Source organism: Anopheles cruzii, chromosome 2 (assembly GCF_943734635.1).
Source record: "Anopheles cruzii chromosome 2, idAnoCruzAS_RS32_06, whole genome shotgun sequence".
NCBI classification, from domain to species: Eukaryota; Metazoa; Arthropoda; class Insecta; order Diptera; family Culicidae; genus Anopheles; species Anopheles cruzii.
Genome location: NC_069144.1, coordinates 23,976,753 through 24,004,561, shown reverse-complemented (window position 1 = coordinate 24,004,561; position 27,809 = coordinate 23,976,753). Strand labels below are relative to the sequence as shown.

Sequence of the window (27,809 nt, the reverse complement as noted above, 5' to 3'; positions counted from 1 at the left end):
CGACCCTCGAAGTGTGTTTTATTAAGCCCCTTACCGGACGCACGCTGGATTTGCAACACACACTTTGAACAAACATCCCGATGATCGATCCCGGCCGTGCCCTGTTCTTGTGGTGGGCCAGATGAAATGTTTCTACAGCCATGCTACATAGTAGCTCCTGGCTGGCTGGTGGGGACGCCCCATTCTCGTGCGTGTGACCTCCATGCGCAGGTAGCGTCCTTGATGGGCTTGTTGTGCCGGAGCACAAAGATTGGACAGCAAAATAAACAACTGACACCCGACGAGCTTCTGGTCTGGTATCGTCCTGGACTACTTCTATTCGGAAGCCATCCCCACCCAAGAGTGCGTTGCCTGATAGACTTGCCCGTGCCTGTCGCTCTCTCTCTCTCTCGGAACATCCTCCTTGCCGCCATCTATCACGCTTCGGTGGATCATAAAACGGCCGTCCGTCCGTCCGGCTGGTGTAGTGCTTTTGTACGCTGTGGACACGGAGAAGGTCCAGGGTGGATGCCAAAAGCACCCGCCGGTCCACAGAGGGCATGCAAGCATGTGCTCATCCGAAACTATCACAAGCCATGTTGGCGTCCGTTGCTCACCGAAAGCCCGGACCCCAGCTAGGACGGCCCCTACACAATTGCTGACTGAAAACTGAAGGTTGAGCCGGGGAACCTTTTGAATCGCTTTTAGGCTAGGACTCGCCGGGCTGTTCAGTGACTGGACAGTGACTGGTGGCCTACATGCGGGTAACTACACTCTATGTAGCTTTTATAATTTAGAACCTGCCGCATGGCCTTGTTCACTGGTGCATATTTAATTGCAAATGACAGAGGTGCGGGCTCCACCTGGAGTTAGAATAGCCTTCCGGTGGTTTAGAACTACATATTCCCATTTTTATTACATTCTTGTTCAACAATAAGTCAGCTAAAGCATGCTTTCAAATTGATCACCATTTTAAATCTAAGAATTGGCTCTTTTAATCAATTCTTCAACACCTTAGCCCGTTATAGCATTTAAGCGGAACGCCTCCCCGTATAAACGGAACGTTCCCCAATTTCGTGTCATATTTCCACTCTCGCTCTTTCTCTCTCTGTGCCTCGACGGTACGGAACTGGAATTTAATTTAAACCCGCCATACACCATTGGTCTCCGTACCCAGCATTTGACTCCTTTCTAGCGTCGCCGTCAACGGGGACTCGGGGAATGAGTCGTCACGAAACCCGGCACACAGCTAGAGCTACCCGTTTGTTAATACATTGCTTCAATCAATTTTGCTGAGGTGCCCAAAAAAGCAACACCGCCCATCGTCGACAAATCGAATAGCAATGACAGAAAAATGTTTTGGCAGTGCTTCGGCGTGCAAAAAATGGAGAGAAATGAAATTGAAAACAGACGAATCAGACGAATCCCGACTGTTGGGCCCGAAAGTAAACTTGCCCACTTTGCTGTCACAGTGCGGCGCATCCTTGGGTTGGCCAGGATCGTGTGCAGGACCTCAGGGGCCCGATGGGGTCGATGTGCGTTTCAGCGCCGGAAGCGCATCGCTGCAGGGCTCGTTTATCGAATTTAAGTACGAGCGAGCGAACGAGACCGGACCCAGTAGTGTCGTGGTCGACTCCTCGACTCGGCGACACACGATTTAGAGGAAATAGAACCGTGAAAAGCATCGAATGCAATTGCTTCACTCCAAAAACGAATGGCGTTCCCCATTCCGGATCGGTCGCAGCAGAGATGAACGATGAAGGATGGTTGTCGTGTTCTGCCTGAGCATATATTTTATGGCCTCATAAACAGCACATGAAAAGCCAACCAACAAATTCTTTTTTTCCGTTAGAAGTATCCATTCCCGTGGTCGATACGGTGCGGTACGGTTATAACCAACCGAGATTGGAATTTACTATCCGAGAGATATCGCTTGGATTTTCGGTTTCATATGGAAGTTTTGTGCATGATTTCGGCTGAATGGCAAATCAAGGACGAAAATGCATGGAACGGTTTTTGTAAATTGCTCAGCTTTGTTGGTAGATTAACGGACGATAGTAATATAGTTTTAGTCCGGTCATAGTCTTGGCCAGCACCACTGAACACAATTTGAAATACTAATTTTAGATGTTTGAAATGGCGACAAAAGGGAATTTAAAAAAAAAATTAATATAAAATTAAATTTGTTATAGAATTCAACGAAAAAAAAACTGCGGACAGTCAATAAATGAGACATTGTTAGCCCTTTATCGATTTGGCGATCGAAGTGGCGATAATGAAAAATAGCTTTCCTTCCATAAACAGCTTCTGCAAAAGAGCACTTCAAGAGGCTCTATCGTATATCGTTTAAACTTCAAGACATTCGTGCCACTTAAGTCAATGCACACGGTTCTCGTCGATGGCTGAAGGTGCTCCACTCAACGATAAGAACAACCGCCAGAGACCAGAAGATAAATTTTCTGCGCCGTCGTCGCTATCAGAGTGAACTGAATTGTTCCAATATCAGAACTGATGAACTGAGATTAGGGCGCCGTAGAAGTAGAACTTGATAGAAGCAGTTTTGAAGTACACCGTTAAGTTTTTTTTCGATAAGTGATAAGTACTCCTCTCCAAACGCCGCAGTAGGAGACGTCAAACCCGTCTCGAACAGTGTACTTTTGACCAGCATCTATTCTGACTTAAAGCCTGTGGTGTGGGTTATCAAGTCAAATGTATGGTAGCAATTGAATTATTAATAAAAAACATAGCTACTGACGTTATTTATTTACGTTTTCGTTTCGCCTTTTCGCCTGTAACCATTTTCGAATTTTGACAGCAGCCCCGAAAACAACGTGGGTTTAACAATAATTAGGACTGTTTAATTTCACCCCAACATTGTTTCCGTTGGTCAACTAAACTTGGTTCGCGACCTTACACAACTGTTATCACAACTTTTGCAATCTTCTTCCTTCCTTTGCAAATTTTTTCAATGCACGCCTACGAAAGGTCAACACACCCAAGCAAGGGTTACATAAACAATGAGCGATAGTAACATATTTTTAACGGCGATAGGTTGTATTTTTTCCTACGAAATTCATTGTGGTTCCGCCGCCATGGTTTCAACAGTGGCTGTGGAGCATTTTGTCTGCGCATTCGTATGACAAGACACTTCAACGATTCGTTTTATTTAAATATTCATTTTTTCACGGTGGTGTCCGTGATAACCAGCCAGTGCCCGTACGACGACGACGACGACGACGACGGGGGGCTCGGTTCAGCGAGCCGTGAAGAAATGATTACTATTAATGTTGGGTGATGGAAGATGGTGAAAAACTCCGCAGCGCCACGAATCGCAAAAGTTTATTAACATATTTATTTGATTTTTGAACATTTTTTTTTCATTCTTCTCTAACGTGCCATTTTCTTTAACTTCGGTTGGCATCAGCGTTTCCCATAACTCTTGTTACTTTAAAGATTCTCCTCCTCATAACCAGTATCTATTTTATGCTACTTACAATTGAATATTAAACTTTGCGTGATGATTTCCGGAATAAACGCTACTTCCAGAGTCATCCGGAAACTTACAATTGATATCCCTTAGGCAACTGCACGAAACGATCGTTTAAAGCCTAATCTTCTAATCCTAATCTTGAAGCTATCGCCCCCGATTGCATAACGTCCGCTGCAACTGATGCCCTTTACATAAACAGCACCGCAAGATTACATCTTGGCAGACACCTGCGGCATTAAATTGCGTCATCCGCCGGCAAACGCACAAACGTACTCAGGTTGTGCTTCGATCTGTGTTAATCTGTTTACCAAGTGATGAGAACGGATGCCTCGGGAACAATGTTACAGCGGGAAATTGAAACCTGATAACGGGGCTCATCCCGGAGCAGCCGAGCTGATGATGATGATGGAGGGTGTTGAGAGCCGTCCCCGTATCATTACTGTCACAGGGGCTGCGGTGATTGTTTTGCGGTTTCGGTTGCCATTTCATTACGCGACCGGCGCACTCTTCGCTACCCCAATGTGACCCTGCCACGTGCCAAGCGAATTCACCAGATCTTCAATCTGTAATTTATACTTCTTTTGTGTCCATCTTCCTGTTGCTAATAACCAATCATCGTGGTGTGGTTTGTAGCTTCAGTATCAGGTGTTTGCTTCCGTGTGATCACGTTTTTCTGTTCGAATACATTCGGTAACACCCCTTCGGTCAAATGATTGGCCGTGTTGAGGTCGTTGAGGTATTTAAGTTTGAGATACTGTCTGATGTTTCATTCGAACGAACGAAGTGAAATTTAATTGATCGCAAGATCCAAATACTCTCCAAGGAGGACGCAGAATGGGATCACCTCATCACCACATCAGCTTCTGCAGTGTCTTCTCGACGGACGTACCGAACCCGCTCGACATACTGTTGGTCGCCCGGAACTGAAACAGGTACGGCTGAACATCCGGATAGCTCGTATCGTAGACCGCGTCCAGGTCGGTCCGGCACGGAACCTCCGGTACGTAGTCGTTCCTGCCCATCAGCTCCGCGATGCTGCAGATCGTTTCTCGCAGCGTATCGCCCAAACAGTCCCGCAGCTCCACACGGTCAGCTTCATCGCGCAGCTCCTCCACCAGCTCGAGCTGTACCGACCAGATTTCCCACGGGATGCCGCCGGTCTGATTGTAGGACCAGCGCTTTCGGCGCCGTTGATAAAACTCTAGCTGTAGCTGGCCGCTGTTGCCGAGCGTACCGCTACTGCAGCACAGCTGTTGTGCAAAGCACCCGATTTGATTGCAAACGGTCCGCTCGAGCGACGGCGAGCTGCAGCGGATGTACGTTAGATCGATGGCCGCGCAGTCTACCTCCCGGTAACCGAGCGTTCCGGCAACGTACGCCGAGTCGTCGATGAGTCGAAATTTGCCCAAACTGCGGTGGAACAGGATCGTGTGAAAGATGGCCGCGATGGCCTCTTCCAGCTGGTCGCGTTGCAAGCGCAGGCCGAATGTGTGCGTACGGACGTTCATTCTCACACTCTTTCTCTCTCTCTGCGGTCCTATCTCGCTCGCTGGAGCAGATTAGATGATGCACCCCGTGCTGCGGAATCGAGATCGAAATGTGTTTTGATTAACCGTCGTGTTTGGCGACTGAAGTGCGGTGCATACTTATTCAGTTTGGCCAGTTTATTCAGCTCGTCGAGTAATCTTACAGTGCAAGCACACCGCAGCTTAGCTCGGAAAACACAAACAGTAGATGCTGATGATGATGCTGCAGAAAACCCCCCTGAGCTTACCGTAAGCCAAACAAAATACGCGAATGCGGGTTCGCGTGGTCACACACCGATGACGTGCACTACTCGTTGGGCCGTCAGTTTTGTGCCGTTTTGTAACCTCTCATCACGCACGTGCATTACTTCGTAATGTTAACCGTCAAATAAGATATGAAATATGATGGCCAGCCATCGTGACGCACCTACCAGATCGAACCGGCATTGACGGCCGCACTGACAGCCGCAGATGACACGCGGTTCCACCTCGACAAAACTGCACTCAAACACTGACCGTTCGCGGCACTGAATCCGATGAATCGTCGATCGTCGAGACGCACTCACACGCGAATGGCCTGCGCACGCGGAATCGATAACTGTGCATGTGCAGAACGTGCCGCGCGCGGTGCTACACTCGGACGCTATCACCACCACCAGGACTTTGCAGAAGCAGCTGCGCGAAAGAACAAAGAACTGCCCGCACAGCTGATCGGCCGCCAGCTATCGGTGCCAGACCACGAGTGTGTGTAGGTGTGTTTGGCTCCATCCTTGACAACATCCCCGTCGCAGACGTGTCTTTTTCTGCTTCGCAGAGCAGGTGCGCGGAGGTGCGGAGGCTCTGTCATCGCTGACCGTGCTGAGCAGTGTAGACAAAAAGTTCTTCTCAATTTGTAAAAGGGGACTTTTTGCGATTTCTGTCATCAATTTTGTTGCTCTTAATACTTGATTTTGTTCCGTTTCAAACACTGCCGGCCATCGCGACGGGAACAGTAGCCTACTGCAATCTGTCATTCGTTTGTAAATGGGTGCGGGCTTAGTAGACTCTGTCACATTTGTCGCGGATCGAATATCCTTAGTAGCCATAGCAACGGCCCTAGAACTCGCTAGCCTAACATTGTGTCTATTCTTGTGTTTTAAAAAGGTTTGTTTCTCTTCAATTATTCTTCCGTTTCAATTTTATTCAATGTTGGTGCAGTTAATGGAAATAACATTAAAACGGGTAACTTTGATCGAGCTAAGTTCGGATTCCAAATGATCTAAATGATTCGTCGGAATTGATTGAAGAATGATTTTGGGCATTTGTGAAGGTTACGGACTGATTATGGGAAGTGTCGAAAGATTTTTCGTTTTCCGTGACGGAAACATCCTTCGTTACCTTGTTGGTGTATTCAAATGAGGTGGTCGCATTCATCAACACCGCCAAATGAATAATAGCCTAAGGCCATACCCTAAGGTATCCAAATAGGGTACAGCTAAAATATGAAATACCACAAACTCCCCATTTTTGCGCTGTAAATCCCTTGTTAATGTAGCTCGGGAGTGCGGGATTTAACGCACCGGAACATTACGCGGCACATACCCCGAGCATACGACTGTCACATATTGCATCATCCCGTCAGCAACTCGAAATGCTATTTCGTTGGGATTGCCAAAACTCCTCGTTCCACGTGTTTTTTTTTTGTTAAACAACCCGAGGCGTGTTGACATCGGTCCTCTTTTGGCCCTGGCGGAAAGTAATGAAATATTTGCTTTTGCCGCCCAGATCCAACAGGTGCGCACCACCATCTCAGCGCTCCCAAATGTCGACTGGCTTCTCACTCCAGAAAGACTCCGAATCCGCATTCCGGTGGTGCTCTTGGAAATGCGTGGCGCAGGTGGCAGATGCTGGGCTAAATCCGTGTGACTGGAACCACCAAAGCCTCGCCTTCTTTCTAGACTTGTACGTACACGGTAGACGGCGGCCGACACATAATCCTCTAGTGCCACGTACCGGCATCAGATAGGAAGCCGTCTGCTGCTTCCGGAAAATATGGCAATCCATCAGAAAGAGAAGTAAAAGGTGCCTCCGGCCAAAATGGGGGGCCCCCATCTGGCTGTCGAGCGATCAATCTCTTCCAATTCGGGGCTCACCTGGCTAACACACACACACACACTGTATTTACTCCTTGGGAGACCCGAATCGGGTCGCGCCACGAGGGCGGCTTATGCCACAGCCGGCCACAGAAAGCGTCAGCCAAGATTTATCCTTCATCAATATCTTCTTTGAACTTCCGCTTCCGGGCGTTCCTTACTCGATTGCCTTTGAACCACGGTACAGTTCATGAAGTCGTTGGAACTCGGATTATACGACGCGACTGTGCAGAAACTTGACTTCTGGAACTGTGGACTCCAATAATAACCAATTGTTTACCGTTTTAAGCTATAGTTATTGAAATGCTTTATTTTAACGTCAGTTTGATTTGTTTTAAATCAGTTTAATCATCGAATCAATGCAACTCGATTAACTCGATGATGCTCGTCTTTCTGGTGGCAGTTCGTAGTCCATAAATCAGCGATAAGGCTGAGGAGCAAACTTTCAAAATTTTGAATCTCTCCAACTTCATCTCGTCTTGACATCGAGCTTCGAGGCACGAAATTGATAGAGATATTTGGCCAAGAATTTCAAACGCGCTCCGAAATTATCCGCACGACTCCTGAGGAATGAGTCCTGTACATTCGATGGATCTCCCGTTGCTGGTGCCCCGGGCTTCATATCCTCCGCAGCTACACGTCCGCTTGGTGGTGGTGAAAATATGAGAAGACACCGGGACCGAGAGAGGAAACCAATTTGAACACATTTTTCACCGACCGGAACTTTAATTAAAATATCTTTTTCGCTCGTCCCACTCCGCCGCCGTGGGGCGGGACCGCCACCGCGTTGGGACGCTACCACGGGTGCTTCCCGGTGCGCTTCTCGACCAGGTAGCCCCACTGGAGACCGTCCGCTGTTCCCAACCTGGGAGCCTGGGAGCTGGATTTACTCAGCATAGTTCTCTTTTTCTCTGTTACGCTGTGTCGTCGTACACTGGAAAAGAGGTTCCCACATTTACAACGCCCGAAATCTAGAAACCCGTAGGTATAATGGTCCACCAAAGTCCCGGAACACTGGTTCGTTCAGAAAGAGGGCTAGCTTTTGTGGATTGCCAAGCACAGGCAACGCTGTTGCACTTCCTGCCTTTTTCGTTTATGTGTGGCCTCGTTAGCGATGGTAATTTTGCGTGAAATTAGAGCGCTCCAGGTTTGGCTCTAGTGTGTGCAGGATGAGTACATCCTAAAAACTTCAACCCGAGTAGCACGACAGCAGTTGAGATGAGTGTAATTTTTATTTGCTTTATTTAAAAGCCATTATTTTGAGCTTGGAGGCGGTTCAGATCCCTTTCAGGCAGTTCAGGCCCTCGGGGGGTTAAGGTTTATATGCAGTAAGTCACCCGTTGTAATACACCTGCCAGGGGTGTGCTACCGCGCAGGTTGTGCTAATTACGGAACACTTCACCGAAAAGCTTTTGGAGGACTTTGCTTTGCCCGCAAAATCTTTACGACTGAAACGCAGAAAGTTGTAACAGCAATTCGGGATTATTTAAATAGCCTAGACAGCAATGTAAGCGTCTGGGGCGAAGGAGAGTAGCCTTAAAGTACACTTTCTCCAGCTCCACCAGTGCCGATAGCGACGATAACGATAAAAACTGGGTTCTCAGTCAAGCGCTGGAAAGTAATTACGTGTCTGGTACATTCCTTCTGCGCACGAGAGACCTCTACATCGCCAAGACGGCCATTTGAGAAGGACATGCGCACACATTTACGGCAGTGTAAATATAAAAAAGGGCTCCACATAAATTATGCACCGTTGCGGTGGGGCGCCGAAAGGCGAAAAAGGACTTCATTTAATTTTGCAACCACAATTACAATTCCCATTTACGATGGTTTGGGAGCAGCAAGTAAAGCGGAAGTTCATCCCGAAAGAAGCAGAAAAAAGAACTACCGAGCTTTTCCGGTTTTCCCACTTAATCCTTCTATTGCGCTTCCCTTTGGCCTAATGGTAACGGAAGTGCGTGTTTTTTGTTTGGTTTCGCGTGCAACATCTGTGCCATTTCTGTGCTCGTCTTCGTCTCATTATCATCAGCCATCAGCCAGGCTGGATGTTGCGGTGCTTCTCTTCTCTTTGCTCCCACTCTTCGTCGTCATCAGCACCCGTTGACGGGCCATTAACACCCAGTTTGACCGTGCAGGCAGGCAACTCCCTTTGGTTAGCTTTTTGAAAAGAAAAATTCGCATCTTCACGGAAAAAGCTCCCTCAGCAGAAGACGACGATGGAAACATGTTCCATGGAAACATCCATCACGACCGGGCGCACCCCCATTATCGGCTGGTTGGTTGCTGCAGCAACAGGAGGATTTGTGGAAATGGGAAAATGATGCCGCACAGGAGTACCCTTGAAGACGCCGGACGAAGGTGGGCGTTCAATAGGGAAGCAATTGGATAGTGGCACTGGCAGTTGCTGCTACTTTTTTGGTTGCCGTACTTTTGGTTACTTAGTACTGGCACTAGGAGTGAAACTTGTTACGAGTAAATGGCGAACAAATAACGCAGTCAGTTTTTCCGATCTTCGACAAAGTGACAGAAAAAAACGGCAGGTCGGACGGAAAAAAGGACTCTGCCGATTTGTGGCGATTGATTTTATGTTAACGATTTCATTTCTTCGTTTGTTTACCCATAATGATAGCTAAATATGTGTCTACCTTTTTTTCCTTTTTCGATTTTATCGTCTTGTGCTTCTTTCATTCATATGGTCCCGTTTCAGTCTTTCGTCGTCCTGTTTTACAGTTAGTTTTGTTTGTAGATGTAATGGTTTAAATTCTAAATTCTTTTTTATTTGGCTTATGATCATTTAACTTTCCTAATCTGTTTTTAACCTTTTCTTCTGCATTTTAGCCTTAAATATCTTTTGCACCTTTTTTTTACTTGATTCAACTTTCTTTTTAGTTATGGCTGAGCTACAGTACTAAGATAGCTTTATTGTTTAAGATTCGCACTTTTAAAAACATACGAAAAATGATTATAGGATGAACTAAACATAGACAACACATTAAAGTTTCGTGGTTTCCTGTGGAACACAAAAAAGAATGTGCCCAGTGCAATGGTCACACTAGCGCAGCTACTGCTCGGATGGAATTAGATACCTGGAAGTGATCGTTTCACTTGCTGCCGCTGCGCACCAACAGATATCATTCGAACCGCTTTGTTGTGGGATTGTTGTTTGGTCGGAAGAAAGAAAGCCCGAACCTTCAAAACTGAATGTCGTTAACAATGTTTGTTTGCTACAGAAACGCAGAGGCTCTCTGAAGCTCGGGATGAAAGTGGTGGTCCCACCACAACCCGCCAACCAGTAAGACACGTCTCAAAACATAAATTGGATTTGTGCTTTACGCTGCCCGTGCAGTGCCCCTGCATCAGTGCGCTGGCCGAGACGAGAGACTAAATGTTCATTGAAGAAAAACTTTTTCCTCCATCCGTCTGTGTTGGTTCTTGCAAATTGAGAAAATGCGCCCCGCCGCCTAGTGGGGCCATCGGTTGCTGTGGCCTTGTTCCCTTCGTGGGCACCCCACGGATAAAAACCTTTTTCAAAAACTGGCGCCCGATTTTTTATTCGCTCTGTCAGCTTTTCTTTCGTTTATTTTCTGTTTTTACTTCTTTAGTCTCTGGTGCTGCTGTTTTAAAATGATTGTTGCTGCTTGTGAAGAATAGATTTCGATTTGTCAAGTTTACCAAGTCAAAGCGCGTTCAAACAATAGTACAGCGGCAGCGATTGTTCCGAGCACGGATTTTGCTTTGTTATTCCAAGGATTCCGTCGTCTCGTGGCATCTTTGATTTGTGATTACCAGTTGGCGAGTTCTTTCGCTCTTCCAATTTCCATCCGTTTCCATCTGGCAAAACAGTGATAATTGTTTTAATTTGCGCCGTTCCGCTATGTTTCCGATTGTGCTTGTTGGTCCTTGCGTGGTCCTTGTTTCGGAAACGCGAAAAGAACTCATTCGACTCAGTTCTGATCCCGGCCGACCCCGCAAACTTCATCCCGAAACTGGATTAAGTTTGTAACTTTTGCCGTAGAGAGACGAACGAATCGTAGCGTCGAAAGCGCGGCGATTAAGAGATGCACATTAAATTATGTTAATTACTCGGCCATGTTGATTGTTGGCAAATAGTTGCGGAAAAAAGTGTTTTGGGTGGGTCTCACTCCTTTTCCGCGTCCCATTCTTGTTCTACTTTATTATTTCGTTTGGGCTGCTTTGGCTTTAATTTTTGAGGCATTCAATGTTTGATTCTTTTTAACAAATTTTTCTGAGAGATTTGTTTTCTTTTCCTATCAAACTTATTATTTTGCTCGCTTTTGCTTTTTTGCTTCAGTTTCATATTTTCATACACCACCAATAAGTCTTTCTTTTAATAAGTTTTCATTCTTTTAAGAGGTGTTCATTCTCTGTTAGGAAACTTTCAGTTTATTTTCGTAAACTGATTCATTAAATTACTGTTTTGACCAACTTCATGTTGACGCTTCGTAAACCAAATTCACCAGCGACGGGGAACCTGCGAACAGAGTGTGAAAATGGTTGTTTACGATGTTTGTTGCATCCATTAAAATCGTCTTAATCAAGAGCTCTCTAGCTCCCGGTGTTCCCGGCGGTCCTCCTTCTAGATGTTTGTGAAGCTCTGTAACAATCGGGCCGACGACGACGGACAAACGAACGGGAAGGACTCTGCTCGCCAGACGATGTAACGTTTGCATCGGAAATGAGTCGAAAAATGGTCGCTCGTGAATTCGGCCGGTGGATAAAACTTGGTCCTCACTGTTTGCGGTCAGCCCAAAAAACACCGAAAGGACTATTTTGTTATTTTGTTGTTGGCGGGCAAGGGAGGTTGTGCTGGGTGTGCGAAATTTTCTTCGAAAACCTTAAACCAACATCCGTCGTCACGACCGGCACGGTGCGGCTCTCTGTTTACGGAACCGCAGGCGTTCGTGCTTTATCCCGGTTGCGTGATTAGAAAGCTCAGGTTGAAGCACTGCGAGGAGCGCCAGAGGGAACGCTTTAAAATGTGGGTTCCGCAGCACCCGAACCCGACCCTCCATCACCTTCAGTTTTGGTGCTGCTGCGCGTTGACCGATATGCGGACGAAGGATTAAAACTTCAAAGTTTGCTCATCGGCGTGTGAAATAAGCATCCCTCACACGACCGGTTACACTCCGCTTTGTAACGTTCAACAAACCGTTAACTCACGTTTAGTCTGTCGTTTCCTCTTTATAGTAACTTTGTAAAGTTTAACACAGATGGCAATAACTTCGACTTTTTGTGGATATCAAACATTGTCTCAATACAGTCAATACAGCAAACAGGATTTCTGGTAGCCAGCCAAGTGTTTACGTTATGCTTTTCCTTGTTCTGTTGTGTTGGTTTGGGTATTCCGAGCTGAAAAAGAACGCATTTCAATGCAATTGTTTAAACAAACATCAATAAATGCTTACATTTAAAGACATGAAATTTTCAATTAAATGATGTAATGAATATGTGCGGCTCTTATATGGGTAGGTGTAAATATTAATTATGTAAATTCATCACGAACGAAGTAAAATCAAACTTTAAAAACTCAACTGTGGTGTTTAAAAACTCAACCCATTCATCATTTTGAACGCTCCGACCCAAGCGTGGCCAGCTGTTGCGAAACGAAAGTGTGAATGGACAATAAATAAAGAGCAGAGTTTTCTGATTTCTTCTACACGTCGCGTGCAACTTTTCGGGACCATAAATTTTAAAGCGGGGCCCCAAAATACACAGCGGTATATGGGGTTTATTAATCGAGAGCATCAGTTACTTTTATTGAGGCCTGTGGGGCCTTTTCCGTGCTTTTCCTTTCCCTTTAGCACACCATTTATCAAGGTTGTTTTTATCATCGCGTACTCCATACACAAACACACACACGTGTGTGCGCGTTATCATCAAACTGCTCAGTCTGCCGTCAGCCAAACTTTTCCAACCGAAACCGAAACCCCCACATAAACATGCAAAAGCTTTTTTCTACTGCCACGGGACTCTTTCCGGTCCCACCGGAGGGGTTTGGTGGTGGGATTTGGCGAGTCCTAGAGTTCTCCACCACCCGTCGAAGGGTTCGCGCGGAGAGGGGCTTCAAAAAGACGAGCGAGTTTATCAATTATGCAAACGACGAGTGCCGGGGGAGTACAGTGACCGACACATTTTCACCGCCAGTCGGTCGGCCACACCACGTCACCGGCTTCATTTGTTTGCCAATTAAAGTTGCCGCGTTGAAGCTCTTTAACTCGGTTACGCGAGGGGCCGGGTTTCCGGTACCGGGGTCTGGCTATGTCATGTTCGAATCAGCAGAGAGCAGAAAGTTATGCTTCCGCGACGGAGGCCTGGAATTACCATTCCAAATTGGTAGGTTCCACGCGGGGCGACTGTGAAACCTTTCGCCCTCTTATCTTCATGGCGCGCCCAATTGTCACGACGACTTCCCGGCGGCTGGCGAGCTGTACGCTTGGCTAAATGTGTCCCCGCAGGGAGGGTTACTTTTATCACGAGCCAAGCCGTGTGACTGTGACTTCTTCGGTGAAGTTATAGCCTGTAGCGTACTCCCGTCTCGGGACTAGGTTGCCGGGGACACTTCCGGGGAACGGGCCGGGGCCGTACTCTTTCAACTTCAATTATGCACCGCGCGCTCACCTCACCAAGCTTCCCTCAGGGCAGTTCAAATCTGCCATTCCGGCCCAGCTGTGGCTCACTTGTCGATCCTTCTAAACCATATCGCCTGGAAGGACTTACGCCTGAGCCTGAGCCAGCCTGGGTAAGTCATTATGATGTGCTTCTGCCGTTCACCCTACTGGGGGAGCCCGTTATCGTTTCCGCTTGCAAAACTGGGAGTCTGGCCTTCACTATAGCAAGCTGTTGGCACCCCGGCTGGGAAAATAGTACCGACAGCACACCCACCAAGGCAACTTGACTCCGACTGTGAACGTGTATTAAATTATAAAAATTTCATTACTACCTTCTACCACCTAGACGACGGGTCGGAGAGGGGTCCCGTATATTGTTCCCGGGGACCGGAAGTTCCCATTGTTTTGCGATCCATCAAGTGGCGGGGAAAATAAAAACATTACAGAAGAATTCATTAAACCTACCTCCGTGTAGCGTTCATCCATCACCGAGCAGCCCAGAGGCATGGGCGATAACGAATCTGAGACTAAATTTACGATCCAAAGGAATGCCCAGTACTCGATCAAAGGCCTCGGTCCTTCAATCGGGCAGTACCTAGTAATTTTTTTTCGATTTTGCCAAGAAATTTAATACTTTTGTTAAAATAAAGTTACATGTTTTGTTTATGGTCCTTTTGGAGAATATCTGTACATTATTTAATTTGTTATTATTTAATTTCCTTGAAACGTTTACCGTTGGGCCTCTTTCTTTTGAAACTCTTAAAAACCTTTGTCAGCAATACTTGATAACTTTACGTGCTTAGTTGAATGTTACTTGTTATGTGCTTATTTAAAGATTACTTGTTAATTTAGAACGATAAGTAGTCTTTTAGTTTAATAAAACATATTGAAACTTTATTGATATTCATTTCATTGTTCACGTTTTTCAAGCTTTTTATACGTCTTACGTAAATTTGGTCTTTTTCATTATTTTATCAGCATTATTGTACGTTGTGTCCGCCATAACACGTTCCTGGCAGAAATTTGCGATTTGCGATCCACATCGAAAAGTTGTCATTGAAAAAGCAGTCACATTGCGCCCAAAGTGTCCAAAGTTGTGCACATAACTCAAACAAAACAATAATAGCGCACTAATCCCCAGATTGGTTCTATCACCTCCCGACAACCAGCTTGCGAATCCCGTTGCCTTCAGCGATGGAGGCGCCTGGTGCCCGGTTCCGCGTGGTGGCTGCGGCCCTCCCTGGAGGATGTGAAAACCATTGACGTCGGAGAAATGAAAAGGCGGCTAAGGGCTTTTCAGATGCAAAGTACGAACTGGCTGCTGCCGCTGTAAAGGCGTCACATTTTTGTTTGCCCACTCACTCGCCGGTTACTGGTGCTGTTACATGCTGCGTCACGAGCGCGGGCAAATCTCCTCGGACCGGAGGACGTAAAAATCACTGATATCCCCCGCGGAGCTGCAACAGCCCGAGGATGGAAGTTGTGGACGCCGTGGTACCTGCACGCCATGGGAATCGATTGGCATTAGGGCTGATGGATGAAAATTTCATAACGACCACGCTCTCACTGCTGAGTGTGGCAAAATATGCAAATTAAATCGTATCGTAGCTAGGAAAAGCCGCCCTCTCGGGGGATAAAAACTTCCTCTTTGACCGACTCTGGGAAAGGAGAGCAGATGATTTGTTTTGCCGGGTCCGGGTTGGATTGTGCTAAGTTTCGCACCGTAAGCGTCAAGTGGTGTTACGGTACGGCACTGGAATAATCAGCCGAGCGAGGCTAAGGGTTAGTTACAGTATTGCGCTGGTTCTCGAATGATCTCAAACTTTTTTGCAATCAATGAAATAAGTTTTCATTGCTCGCTGCTACCATTCGTGACCGATGAAAGGAAAAGAGTTCCACTATTATGTCTTTATGTCAACTATGTTATATGTTCTCAAGTCAATCAATATTGCCATTGGTTATTGCCACACGTTATTTGTTCCTCAAGCAAACCATCTATTAACTTTTTAACTCATTGTTTGAGCCTGTACTTCATTTTTTGCTGATATTAATCCGAAATAATGTTACGCTGCTTTGATGTGTATTACAAAATACGCACAAACATTGAACTGAAACCACCGAGACCAAACTCTAATTGACTGTCTGAAGCATTGGAAAAATTGCCTTACCATTTTCCTTATATTCCTAATATTTCACCAGCTGTTCGTGAGACCAAACTCTCGAGCGCCATTCGTCAGCCATCATCCTTCCGACGTGGCCAATAATTAGCGACCATTTATCTCGTTTCCTTTGCCTCCGGCCCGACGAATTGGGTTCATGTTATTAAGCCAGCGAACAGTGACGTTCTTCATCGTTTTCGCCATCATTAGTTAAAGGTACCGCGTACCGGTAAATTATAACTTCTAATGATGGTGACCGACGACGACAAAGGGGACCTAATTTGTGTGTTTCTTGGGACTTGGAACTCGAGCACACAACCGACCCTGAAACATACGTTCCGTATTGCACGAACTCACGAGGGTTGAAGTTGACACGAACGAGAGTCTGCATCGCTTCGCGGACGAAAGTGAATACAATTTTGCGAGTCAGAAATCTTGAAGTTGCCGTTCACCGTGATGCTCGTTCGTCGAGGTTGTAGCCCTTTTGGGTTCTCTTTTTCGTTGCTGACTGTCCAACTTGCTCAATATCACTTGATTACTGACTTTTCTTTCACTGAACTATTTGTAGATAGTTTCATAAGAAATGTTTTCCCCATTTTTAATGGGGTCTTAAGTTTGACTCCCAAATATCTTGTGGTAACAAGCGATGCTGTTCAATAATGTTGGTAGGTTGCTTGAACTTTAAGACCGGTTTTACTATAACTATTACCCGTAACTTTAACTATTTAACTAACTATCACATGCTTTTCTATCGCTTCGTAACACATCCTTTTACCAAAATGATCTATTATGAACGAACACGAACGAATATTGCGGTTGGCGTGTATGGTGCTTCGGGCGCCTTTATATTGCGAACTAACAGCCAGAAGGGTTGGCAAAAAGTAAGAGTAATAGTGCCACATTACATCGTAACATAAACGATGACAGGTAACGAAACGCTGGTGCACAAATGCAGAGAAGAAGGCAAAAAACCAGGCAACCTTATCGAACACTTTCTATGCTACTTGTCCCCTTATGGAGCTGATCGTTTCACATGGTGCAGAAAATGCGACTCCTTCGTTGACGTATGTAAAACTCCATTTCCGTGACGCATCGAAAAAATATCAGCAAAGAAGAAGGTTCAATATTTCGTCGTTATCGTTGCGGAGCGTAACATTCATGTGCAAAAGTTTTGCTGACATCCTCATCCCTCACACGAATTGAGACTGTCACTAAACTTGAATTTGAGACTTATGCAAAATATTCTTTTTCAAAAAGATAACTCAACTATCATGTCACTCAAGGGGGCGCCAAGAGAAGAAAGACGAAGGCTTCCAATCTCTTTGCTTCGACGTAACCAAACGCAAACATTATGGTTTCAATGTGCCCCGCCCCGAGCATAGTTTGGGTTCCCAAAAGATGTTAAAATTAGCGTCCGTAGTTGGGACAGTAAATCAAGTGCATTAAGTAGACTTACAAGAGTCCCTGTTTACCGCTAAGCAGCAACTAACTTACTCCAGCTGCAGGTTGTTTGCCCCCTTCCGGATCTGGCCACGGAACAAGGCCACGGGATCTCTGCGGACTGAACGGTACGGGACCAAAGTTTTACGGTTCACATTTCTGGCTCCGTAATTGGCTCCGTAACAACAACGTTGGCCAATTGAAAATCCGAAGCGAAGTAGATTAAAAAGTCTGGCCCCGGGGTGAAACTTTGGTCCTGTTGCTTGCCGGTGTCCCAGGAGTAATAAATTGAATGTTCAGGAACAAGCATCCTCTACCAGTCGGAAGGCAATTATTTGTTCGCGTAAGGAGGCCCCCGTAAAAACGTATAAATTGGTGAATACCACGATAAGTCATTTTGAAGGATTGATTTGAATGGCAAACGTGGCATTTTACTGTTACTGAAATGGTAATTGCTACTGTTTCAAATCCATCAAGTACTACACGTAAATCAATTAAATAAGGACTTCACTCTTATGGTTGCGCTGGTTGAAACTGTCTTGAAGGATCGGGTGGTAAGTAGCCTTTTCAAACATGTGCCCGTTGTTTTCACTGACGATCGAAATTTAATTATCGATATAATATATTATTAACTCACGAACAGTTCAATAAAACAAAATATAAGTAATTTTTCTCACTCGCTTTGTTTTAGTGCTTTTCAAACGATAATAATTAATATCAGTTCACTTTCAAAATACCAACGCCCAGGATACCAACTACGCTAACTCATTGACCGATGAATGGGGCAGCAAGACGGGAAGATTAGGAACGCTTTACGGCGCCCTCTCTCCCTGTAGCGCTGCCTCTACTAAAGATCCTGATTTGTTGCGGCCCTTTCATGTGTAGCGAGCCGCCACCGAACATCATCATCACCATCACCGTCAGGTTATTTCGCCAACGCGCACCGGAAATCTGCTACTTGAACGGGAGCAATGCGTCCATTGTGAGGGCAAGAGACGCTGGCGATGCATGCACTTGACGGCGGGCTGAATTCGAGGATGTTATTGTTTGCGTGCCTGGATGAATGGGGGCCGTAATTTACGTTCACGAAGGACGTAAGCCTCTCATCATCAGTCGAAGGCTGCCGACGAGAGCACATGTGGGCGACACAAAAGGACTTTGGTGATAACTGAGTAGTCCTTGCAATTTGAATCCATTCATTCGAGCAATTTCGAGCAGTTGGTTTTGGTTTTTTTATATTACTTCACCAAACAAATTTCAAATTAGAGGTTTAGTTAGTCTCTCATTTCATCGTATTGGCAATGTGTTTTCCAATTTTTCTGACAAGTTTAAATTAATGGGCTCTTCAGAGACGCTTTTTCGCATTTGCACGACTTTCGAATGCACTTCCTAATCGTGAAACTGCTCAAAACTAGTTGAAAATGAATACCAATAGCCAATAGCTTTCCCACCTAATTGTTTGAGGGCTGCGCTGGCAAAACACTTGAATAAAGTTCCTGAAATGGCTATAGCCAATGCTAATAAATATTGAGTATGGTTGCTTTATTTAACAATCCTAACTATGTGTATAGTACCGGTATTACTGACCTTTAATAGTGTTCGGTCGGCCTGCACTCTCCGTTGGTTTGTTTCTTTCCAACAAGCACCGTTCAGCTTCTGGAAAAACTTCTCCACCTCATTATAATGTGAAACTTTCATCTTTTTGTTTTCAACACATACAGAGTGGCGGCGGTGGTGGTGCCGTAGATACTGGCGGGGTAACGGAAAACGAAACGGACCCCGAAAAGGAGATGCTACTGTCGACGGCCGAATCATCGGCCTACTCGGCCCAGGAGGTGGCGGCCCGGCTCCAGGTCGATGTGAGAGCCGGCCTGCGATGGTCTGAAGCCAATAGCCGTTCCAAGATCGTCGGCTACAACGAGCTGAACGCGCTGGATGATGAACCACCGTGGATGAAGTATGTGCAGCAGTTCAAAAACCCTCTCATCCTGCTGCTACTGGGTAAGCGAACCGCGAAAGCTGTGATATCGAAATCCCACTAATCCTGCTTTCAACAATTAGGCTCCGCCGTCGTGAGTGCGTGCATGAGACAGTTCGACGATGCGATCAGCATTACGATCGCGATCATCATCGTTGTGACGGTGGCATTCATCCAAGAGTACCGATCTGAGAAAAGTCTGGAAGAGCTAAAGAAGCTGGTGCCACCGGAGTGTCACTGGTAAGAAGTGGTCCCCCCGGATTAACCTAATGTACGCTCACGAAAACCCCATCTCTCTCCTTCTCTTTGAAGCTTGCGGGAAGGACGGTTAGAAACGTTTCTGGCCAGGAATCTCGTCCCGGGTGACATCGTGTATCTGAACGTAGGGGACCGCGTGCCGGCCGACATTCGCGTTTTCGAGGCGTTCGATCTGTCGATCGATGAGTCGAGCTTCACCGGCGAAACGGAACCGGCCCGCAAAAGCACGGAGGTGGTGCTGAATGGCAACAACACCAAAAATCATGCCAGCATGAAGAATATTGCCTTCATGGGAACGCTAGTTAGGTGCGGTAATGGAAAGGTAAGCCCATCGTGCGCCTTCAATTGGCACGGAAGGAGCGTTTCATTGAACCTTCCCTTTTTTGTGGTATTACTCCAGGGTATCGTAGTTAGTACGGCGGAAAACAGTGAGTTCGGCGAAGTCTTCAAGATGATGCAGGCCGAGGAAGCACCGAAGACGCCGATGCAAAAATCGATGGACATACTGGGCGCTCAGCTGAGCTTCTATTCCTTCTGCATCATCGGCGCCATCATGCTGCTCGGTTGGATCCAGTCCAAGCCGCTCGTCGAAATGTTCACCATCAGCGTCAGTTTGGCGGTGGCCGCCATTCCCGAGGGTGAGTGTGGCATTAATGCTTGGGCGCTTGAGGGATGAGATGCTTTTTCGTAAGGCTTCATTGCACTCGGGTTCCCGTCGGACAGCTACCTCTCCCGTAGTCTGAGCCAGTGGTACTTCATAACCGAGAAAAGAAAATTGAACTGGTCGTTAGACAGTTTCTATGACATTCCAGATTCGATTAGAGGCCGTACATCATTTCCATTGCTCGTTGCGAGGAAATGCGATTGAAGAATTGTAGGACATTTATGTTTGGTAAAAGCAAACGTCGTTTAACGATAAATGGCACCTAACAGAGCGAAGCCACTGCAGATGGTTCTGGTCATGACTTATTGAAAACAGCGGAATGATTGCCAGAAACGCTATGTTAATCATTCACAGTCTTGAATGCATCGATATCCTTCAATATACAGGATCACATAGGCTACACAAGCCATCAGAGTTCCGATTAAGGGTCTTACGAAGACTATCAACTAGAATTGCAATTGGTTAACATTTTTTAACGTCTACTTCTCCCAGGTCTTCCGATCGTCGTCACTGTTACGCTGGCCCTCGGTGTGATGCGAATGGCCAAGCGACACTGCATCGTGAAAAAACTGCCCACAGTGGAAACGCTCGGCTGTGTAACGGTCATCTGCTCGGACAAAACCGGAACGATCACGAAGAACGAAATGACCGTGACGGTCATCATCACGTCGGATGGCTACATGGCGGACGTGACCGGTGCCGGGTATAATGACAACGGCGAAATCCACGTTCGCGACTGCAACAGCATGGACAATGCGAAGACCAGCATTGGCCAGCTGCTGGAGGCAGGAGTCGTCTGCAACAATGCAATCATACAGAACGATACACTGCTCGGCCAGCCGACCGAAGGTGCACTGCTCGCGGCGGCCATGAAAAACGGCCAGTACTCGGCCGCCGACAACTATCTGCGCATCCAGGAGTATCCGTTCAGCTCGGAACAGAAAATGATGGCCGTCAAGGCGGTCCCGAAGTATGCCAACACCAAGGAGGAGATCTACTTCGTGAAGGGCGCGATCGAGATGGTGCTGCCGCAGTGCACCAAGTTCTGGTACGGTGGTCAGGCTATCACCCTGAACAAACAGAACGAAGCCGAGTTCTTGCAGGAGGCATACGAAATCGGACGCAAGGGTCTGCGCGTACTGGCTATCGCCCGCGGTTCATCGTTCCAGGATCTTGTCTACCTCGGGCTGGTCGGCATAACGGACCCCCCGAGACCACTGGTGCGCGAATCGATCGAAATGCTTCGCTCGAGCGGCGTGCTGGTGAAGATGGTTACAGGAGACTCACAGGAAACGGCTATGGCAATAGGTAGGTTTGAGAATAAGTTAGGGGTCTTTTTTATTGACACGAAAGGAGATTTCTGGAATAAGGAAGACACTCGGGAGTGACGATAGGAGGATTTCACAGTTAACCTAGGAAGTTCTTCGTTAGACTTTGTAGATGCTGCAATTTGCTCAACTTTGTCAGATGTAACTCGTGTGCTACTACCGGGACGGGCACGTGAATGGGTACCGTCACCGGGAACGGTTCCGCCACGGGGAGCTCCTTCTCAATCACCTCCTCCACCGGTACCTCCTTGATAATCTTGACCACCTTCACGTGCTGGATTTCTTTGATGACCGGGACCTCGCGAATCAGTTCCACCTCGCGCACCACCTCGACCGGCACCTCGACGCGCCGGTGAATCACCTTCTCAACCGGTACCTCCTTGATAACCTCCACATCGCGGTAAACTTTGACTTCGTTCACCACCTGCACCTCCTTCACGACCGGCACCTCCTTAACGTGCGTCACGATCGTCTCCTCCGGCACCTCCTTGATGTACGGCACCTTGACTTCCTTCACGGTGGACACACGCTTCTCGATGTGCTGTATTTCGGGCACCGGGACCCGCACAGGCACTTCCACTTTGACAAACTTCGTCTGGGCTACACTCAACAGGGCCACCGTGGCCAGTAGCAGAATCTGTCAAAAGAATGTTTGATAGTTGTTGGTTAAAGATTCACGGAGCTTCCTCTAGTTAGTTTGACATCTCAACGCACCTGTTTCATTTTGAATTTGAACTACTTCTAGCCTGTGTGTTCAAGACGACTACCTTACGATAGTCGAGTTCCTAATGCGATGGGCTGTTTTTCGGCAACTGCTTTTATACTTTTGCCACACAGCAGATCGCCGGAAACCGGCGAAGGAATGGTGCTGGAAGGGGCCGCTTCAAGACCAGGCGTTATGGAATGCGTTTGTGGAATTCGATTCACAATTACTTAATGGAACGTTACGGAACGGTCGGAACCGGAAAGCGAGAAGCTTCGAAAGTGCGACAAACCGGGTCCCACACTCACGGGTCATCAAACCTGATTGCAAATTCCGGTATTGTCTTTCGTCTGCTGTGGAATTTGCGGTCGGCGTTATATATTTTGCTAATTTTCGAAACCCCTACATTTACAATATGCAAACTATAGTTTGAATGATGTAAAGAAAGTAATTATAGATTTTTTGTATATCTTACCAAATTGGACTAATAATACTGATCATTATGATTCATCACGTTTCATGCTGTGAGTCATGTGTCTGGCCAACGATATCATGTGATACTCTTTATTATGTTTATTGTTGGATTTGTATGGTTGCACAATGACTTACACTCTATTTTGCAAACGTAAATTTGTATTAGTTCAACATTTGTTAATATTTCTTGTACACATAATAATGATGTGTTATGAGATGTTTGTATCGAAGTAATGTTTCAAGTATTTTTTATGTTGGTATAAAAATATAATTTTCTGTCTTCATGGTAATTTACACACGATGATCATTTCTTAAAAAAAAAAATTAAAATGTTACACATGTGTGTCGTTTTTACCTTCTTATCATACAATGTTTCAGTGGTCATCTCTTGCTGTTCATTATGGAAACACATTATCATTCAGTATCATAAACTATGTGTATTTCTGGGACAAGTTCATTCAAACATTCCGTTTTGTAAAACATACCGAGCAATAGTTTTATAATCCTGTTATAGTGTTTACGTGCAATCTTGTTTCGTGTTGTTTGTGATGATCATACTGGGATTATTCAACCTAGTAAATAGGTCTCTTGTAAATAGGACCTACCTATTTATGAATTACACAAACTTATATAGCAGAACACTTAATACGGTGTAGAGTATGTTGTTATCATTTATCAATTCGGTTATCTTTTACATCAATTTGTTAAAATAGTTCGGCGGACCTAATCCCCAACACAACGTAGTGTCATACATTGCTGCTGAATTTAAGATACAGATTTCTGATTCGTTAAATGCATTTGCATTTCTCTTCAAAACGAAACATATCCAAAGGACGTAGTTTTTTAACACAATAAATATAATTTATTTGATTTCTACCAACCGGCGCGTTCGCCGGTGCGTGTTCTACTGATGCACATACTTCTTAATGAACCCCACGGGGTCCGGCAGGTAGTCGGTTGGCTTGGGCAGCGAAGCGAACTTTTGCTTGAGCGTAGTGAGTACGTGTTCCGGTTCTGCGACCGTCTCGGGTTCAACCGGCTGCACCGTGTATGGAACCAGAACTTCCTCGGGCACATGGTACGCCACCGGGAAGGGTTTCTTGATAAAGACGAACCGCTTGTACGGCACCTCCCGGATCTCCTCCACCTCTTTGATCACCTCGACGTGCTTCTCGACCGGCACGTGTTTGATCTTCTCCACGTGCTTGATCACCTCGTACGGCACCTCCACCTTGTCGATGACCACTTTCTCGATGGGGACCTCACGGATCACCTCCACCGGCCGCTCGACCACTACTTCCTTCGTGACCGGCACATGCTTCACCACCTCGACTTCCTTCTCCACCTCGACGTGCTTCTCCACCGGCACCTTCTTGATGATCGCCTCCGGGACGTGTTTAACGATCTCGCCCTTGGTGTGCTCGTACTTTGGTATCGTGATGGGGACCTTTTGGATCACCGGCACTGGCACCGGCACGTTAATGGTAAGGTCGTGCGTGGCCACAGCCGAGTGCAGCGCCAACGCCAGCGTGCAAACTAGAATGAACTGCGGGAAAAGTTGAAAGTGAATTAAAGCCATCCGGGAAAGGGAAGAGGGTAGCCTCCGGCAGACACTTACTTGTTTCATCGTGTGTCTATCGATGTACGGTTAACCTACAAATGATGGCGACTGTCGAACTGCTGCCTTCTTTTATAGGGTCCTCCCGTGGTTGGTCTTACCGGAAGACCCAAATCGGGTAATTTCACGCCCAAACCGGTCCGAACCGGGCCCGTTGGCGGTTATTTCACCACTAACTCTCAAACAACATTCTTAAACCAATTGCACCCGGTATCTTTGGTAGCATCCAAAATCGGACTGGACATCGTCCACATGCAGGCCCTGTCCGGGCAGGATATGGACCAGATGAACGAGATGCAGCTAGAGAAAATGATCAACACCATCAGCGTGTTCTATCGCGTCACACCCAAGCACAAGCTGGCCATCGTGAAGGCGCTACAGCAGAACGGGCACATCGTTGGTATGACTGGCGATGGTGTCAACGATGGTGTCGCACTGAAGCGGGCCGATATCGGAATTGCGATGGGAAAGAATGGCACGGATGTGTGCAAGGAAGCGGCGGATATGATCCTGGTCGACGACGATTTTCACACCATCATGTAAGCAGCTCTTCCTTTTCTGCGCTAACGCAATACCCTAACCGCCCGACCGCCTTGATTATTGCAGTGCCGCCATCGAGGAGGGCAAGGGCATCTTCTGGAATATTCGAAACTTTGTGCGCTTTCAGCTGAGCACCTCGATCGCGGCGCTCTCCCTGATCGCCCTGTCTACGCTGATGGGCATCTCGAATCCGCTGAACGCAATGCAAATCCTGTGGATTAACATCATCATGGACGGGCCGCCGGCCCAGTCCCTCGGCGTTGAACCGGTCGACCAGGATGTGCTGAAGCAGAAACCGCGCAACGTGAAGCAACCGATGATCTCGAAGTCACTGATCATCAACGTGCTGCTGTCGGCCGGCATCATCATCCTCGGCACGCTCTGGGTGTTCCAGCGTGAAATGGCCGACGGAACGGGTGTGACGAGCCGCGACACGACCATGACCTTCACCTGCTTCGTGCTGTTCGACATGTGGAACGCACTCAGCTGCCGTTCGCAAACAAAAAGCGTCTTTCAGGTAGCATCCCGGTTTCGGAGGGGTTTAATCGAATCGCGTAACACATTGGATGGGTTTGTTTCACAGATTGGACTCTTCACGAATCGGATGTTCTTGCTGGCGGTGGCTTTCTCGCTGCTCGGCCAGCTGCTGGTCATCTACTTCCCGCCGCTGCAGATGGTCTTCCAAACGGAGGCCCTGTCAGCGATGGATCTGCTCTTTCTGGTATCGCTCACGTCCAGCGTGTTCATCGTGTCCGAGCTGAAGAAATGGTTCGAGCGCACCATGGAGCGGCGAATGTACCGCAAGCGCACCGAGCTCGACTTCGTATGACAAACGGCTCCCAAAGATGCTGGAAGATTGCACAAGAAGGACTAGAGGGAGGACTTTGCGACCGAGCGAGCGCCAACCGAGAGAGCGGGTGAGAGACTTGCCAACCCCCGGTGGTCTCCCTAGGGGGTTGAATTGCAACCGGTTGCGATTGCGGTTGCCACTGATATACCAACTTCCACCGAACAAACAACAAACCTATAAAAGGGGGCAGCATTGAAACGACGACGACGACTGACGATGATCGACAACAACGGCTGTATCGGCTTGCGACAGTACAGGCTTGGAGGGTGTGTGTGTGTGTGTTTTTCGTTTTTCGACCACTTTCGGAACCTGCAGGCGGTTTAACTCTTGTGAGCATTATGAAATTGATAACAAAATTTAACGCAATGGGACAGCTAGTGCGAAATACTTTGAAAGTGCGCGATAAATCCACCCGGAAGCCTAGAGTCTCGATGCAAACACAAAATTATCGCATTCTACACTTTGAACTGAATGCTGAAAAACGTATCGAACAAAACCATTACGCTGTCGTCTACCATGTGGATCTCAGCTGGAACAAGCCGGGTTGGCAAACCCGGCACGGAACCGATTTGAAAGCTACGAATGGAGAGAGAGTACAGACACCACCAGCACCGACCAGATGGCACATTTTTATGCACGCAATTGGAACGTTTTAAAGAAATATGGGAACACACGCCAGAAACTCCACAGCAAAATTGTGTGCAATCCGTGTGGAGCATCTATTTGCTGCACGCGCAAATCTTGCTTCCTAGAGACAATTGATATTCCAATGGAAAGGACCAGAACACAGGGGGTGCGGCGGATTGCCGCTACTGTTTTTCAAATATTATATTCTTAGACGAAGACTAGTGATCTGATTTCCACAACGGGGACTAAACGCATTTTGTACCGCACCGTTGGGAAGAATGCTTATAAATCTAACGAGACATTTAAAAGGATAGCTATATTTATAACTTAAGTTCAAAGCAGGGATAGTTTTTAACTCCACTGTCACGTTTACACGTTTAATTAATGTTTCTGCTCGTTCAGAGCATTGGATTTCATTGAGTTGAAAACAGAGTAGCGTAACAATAAGAGGCGGCAGCACAAGTTAATGTGAAAGGGGCAATGTATGTTAAGTTGAAACAGAAACTGTAAAAAAGATGCTTAGAAAAATTTTCGTCTTTGTATTATTAGGTACGCATTATTTTAAGTATTTAAAGACACAAAATGAGACAACCCGACGAACGGACGATGCAACGGTGTGCAACTTGTATAACTTCCATAAAGAAATACTACCAGTTTTAACCTTTTTTTGTGTTTCTGTTTTGTTTATTTTTGTGCTCTTTTGTATCTCTAGCAGGTATTTGTTTTATTTGATTTTGGAAGTACGCTTTCCTGTCGACTATTTTTGATGCTCTTATGATCTAAGCTTAAAAAGAAACATGACTCGCCTGCATTATTGGATGATACCTAGCATAAAACGTATCGGAAAGTAAAGAACGAGGGCAACCACGAAAGACAGTGGCCAGGCACACAGTGGGACAGGTAAACGACAATACGGTGGACGAACGGATAGAGAATTGATGGTGGGAACAGTAGCGTTGCGGTTGCAGCACCAATGCGGGACACAGAGGCGTGTGCATTCCTTGTATTCACTGGCTATTATAGGATATAATAACGCATTCAATACTTAAAATGATTTTGTGATACTTACGTCGTACCGGGCAAATAGTTTGTACAATGTTGTAAGCGTACGGTGCGACTTTTACGCACAAAAGCCCTAAGTATTACCTATGACGACCCATTCGCTGTGTTATTGTGTAACGCTTGCAGCTGTTCTGTTACCTAAAAAGACAATCGGGCAACCTTCGTTAGGCGCATAAGTGAGGAATGTAAAGGGGCCAGTCAAGGGAAAGCTAGTTCGGACATTATAACGCGGTGTAGCGAAGGTATGGGCTTTCGTCGTTCACTCGTTAGCTTTTGCTGTATGATGGAATGCCAAGAGAAAGCGGGCGATATTGTGTAAATGGTGCTTCTTACTAATTTGCCTACACTTGTG

At 46.6% G+C, this 27,809-nt stretch overlaps 2 protein-coding genes across 2 annotated transcripts in view; one reads left to right on the top strand and one right to left on the bottom strand.

Moving 5' to 3' along the window:
- The window catches only part of LOC128268966 (calcium-transporting ATPase type 2C member 1), a 53,124-nt gene extending 25,315 nt beyond the window's left edge, over positions 1-27,809 (top strand). The window contains exons 2-9 of the mRNA XM_053006287.1: positions 19,077-19,356; positions 19,417-19,573; positions 19,646-19,913; positions 19,992-20,229; positions 20,748-21,563; positions 24,602-24,917; positions 24,985-25,435; positions 25,502-27,809. Coding sequence (XP_052862247.1) covers positions 19,077-19,356; positions 19,417-19,573; positions 19,646-19,913; positions 19,992-20,229; positions 20,748-21,563; positions 24,602-24,917; positions 24,985-25,435; positions 25,502-25,747 — 2,772 coding nt within the window. The 3' untranslated portion in view covers positions 25,748-27,809. The remainder of the gene's footprint in view (positions 1-19,076; positions 19,357-19,416; positions 19,574-19,645; positions 19,914-19,991; positions 20,230-20,747; positions 21,564-24,601; positions 24,918-24,984; positions 25,436-25,501) is intronic.
- Positions 3,307-4,977, bottom strand: LOC128268967 (autophagy-related protein 101-like). The gene has a single exon (XM_053006288.1). It carries the CDS (start codon positions 4,975-4,977, stop codon positions 4,318-4,320), a length of 660 nt encoding a protein of 219 aa, XP_052862248.1. The 3' UTR covers positions 3,307-4,317.

Coding starts and splice junctions, on each gene's coding strand:
- LOC128268967 (XM_053006288.1), bottom strand. CDS start 4,977: ATGAACGTCCGTACGCACACATTCGGCCTGCGCTTGCAACGCGACCAG.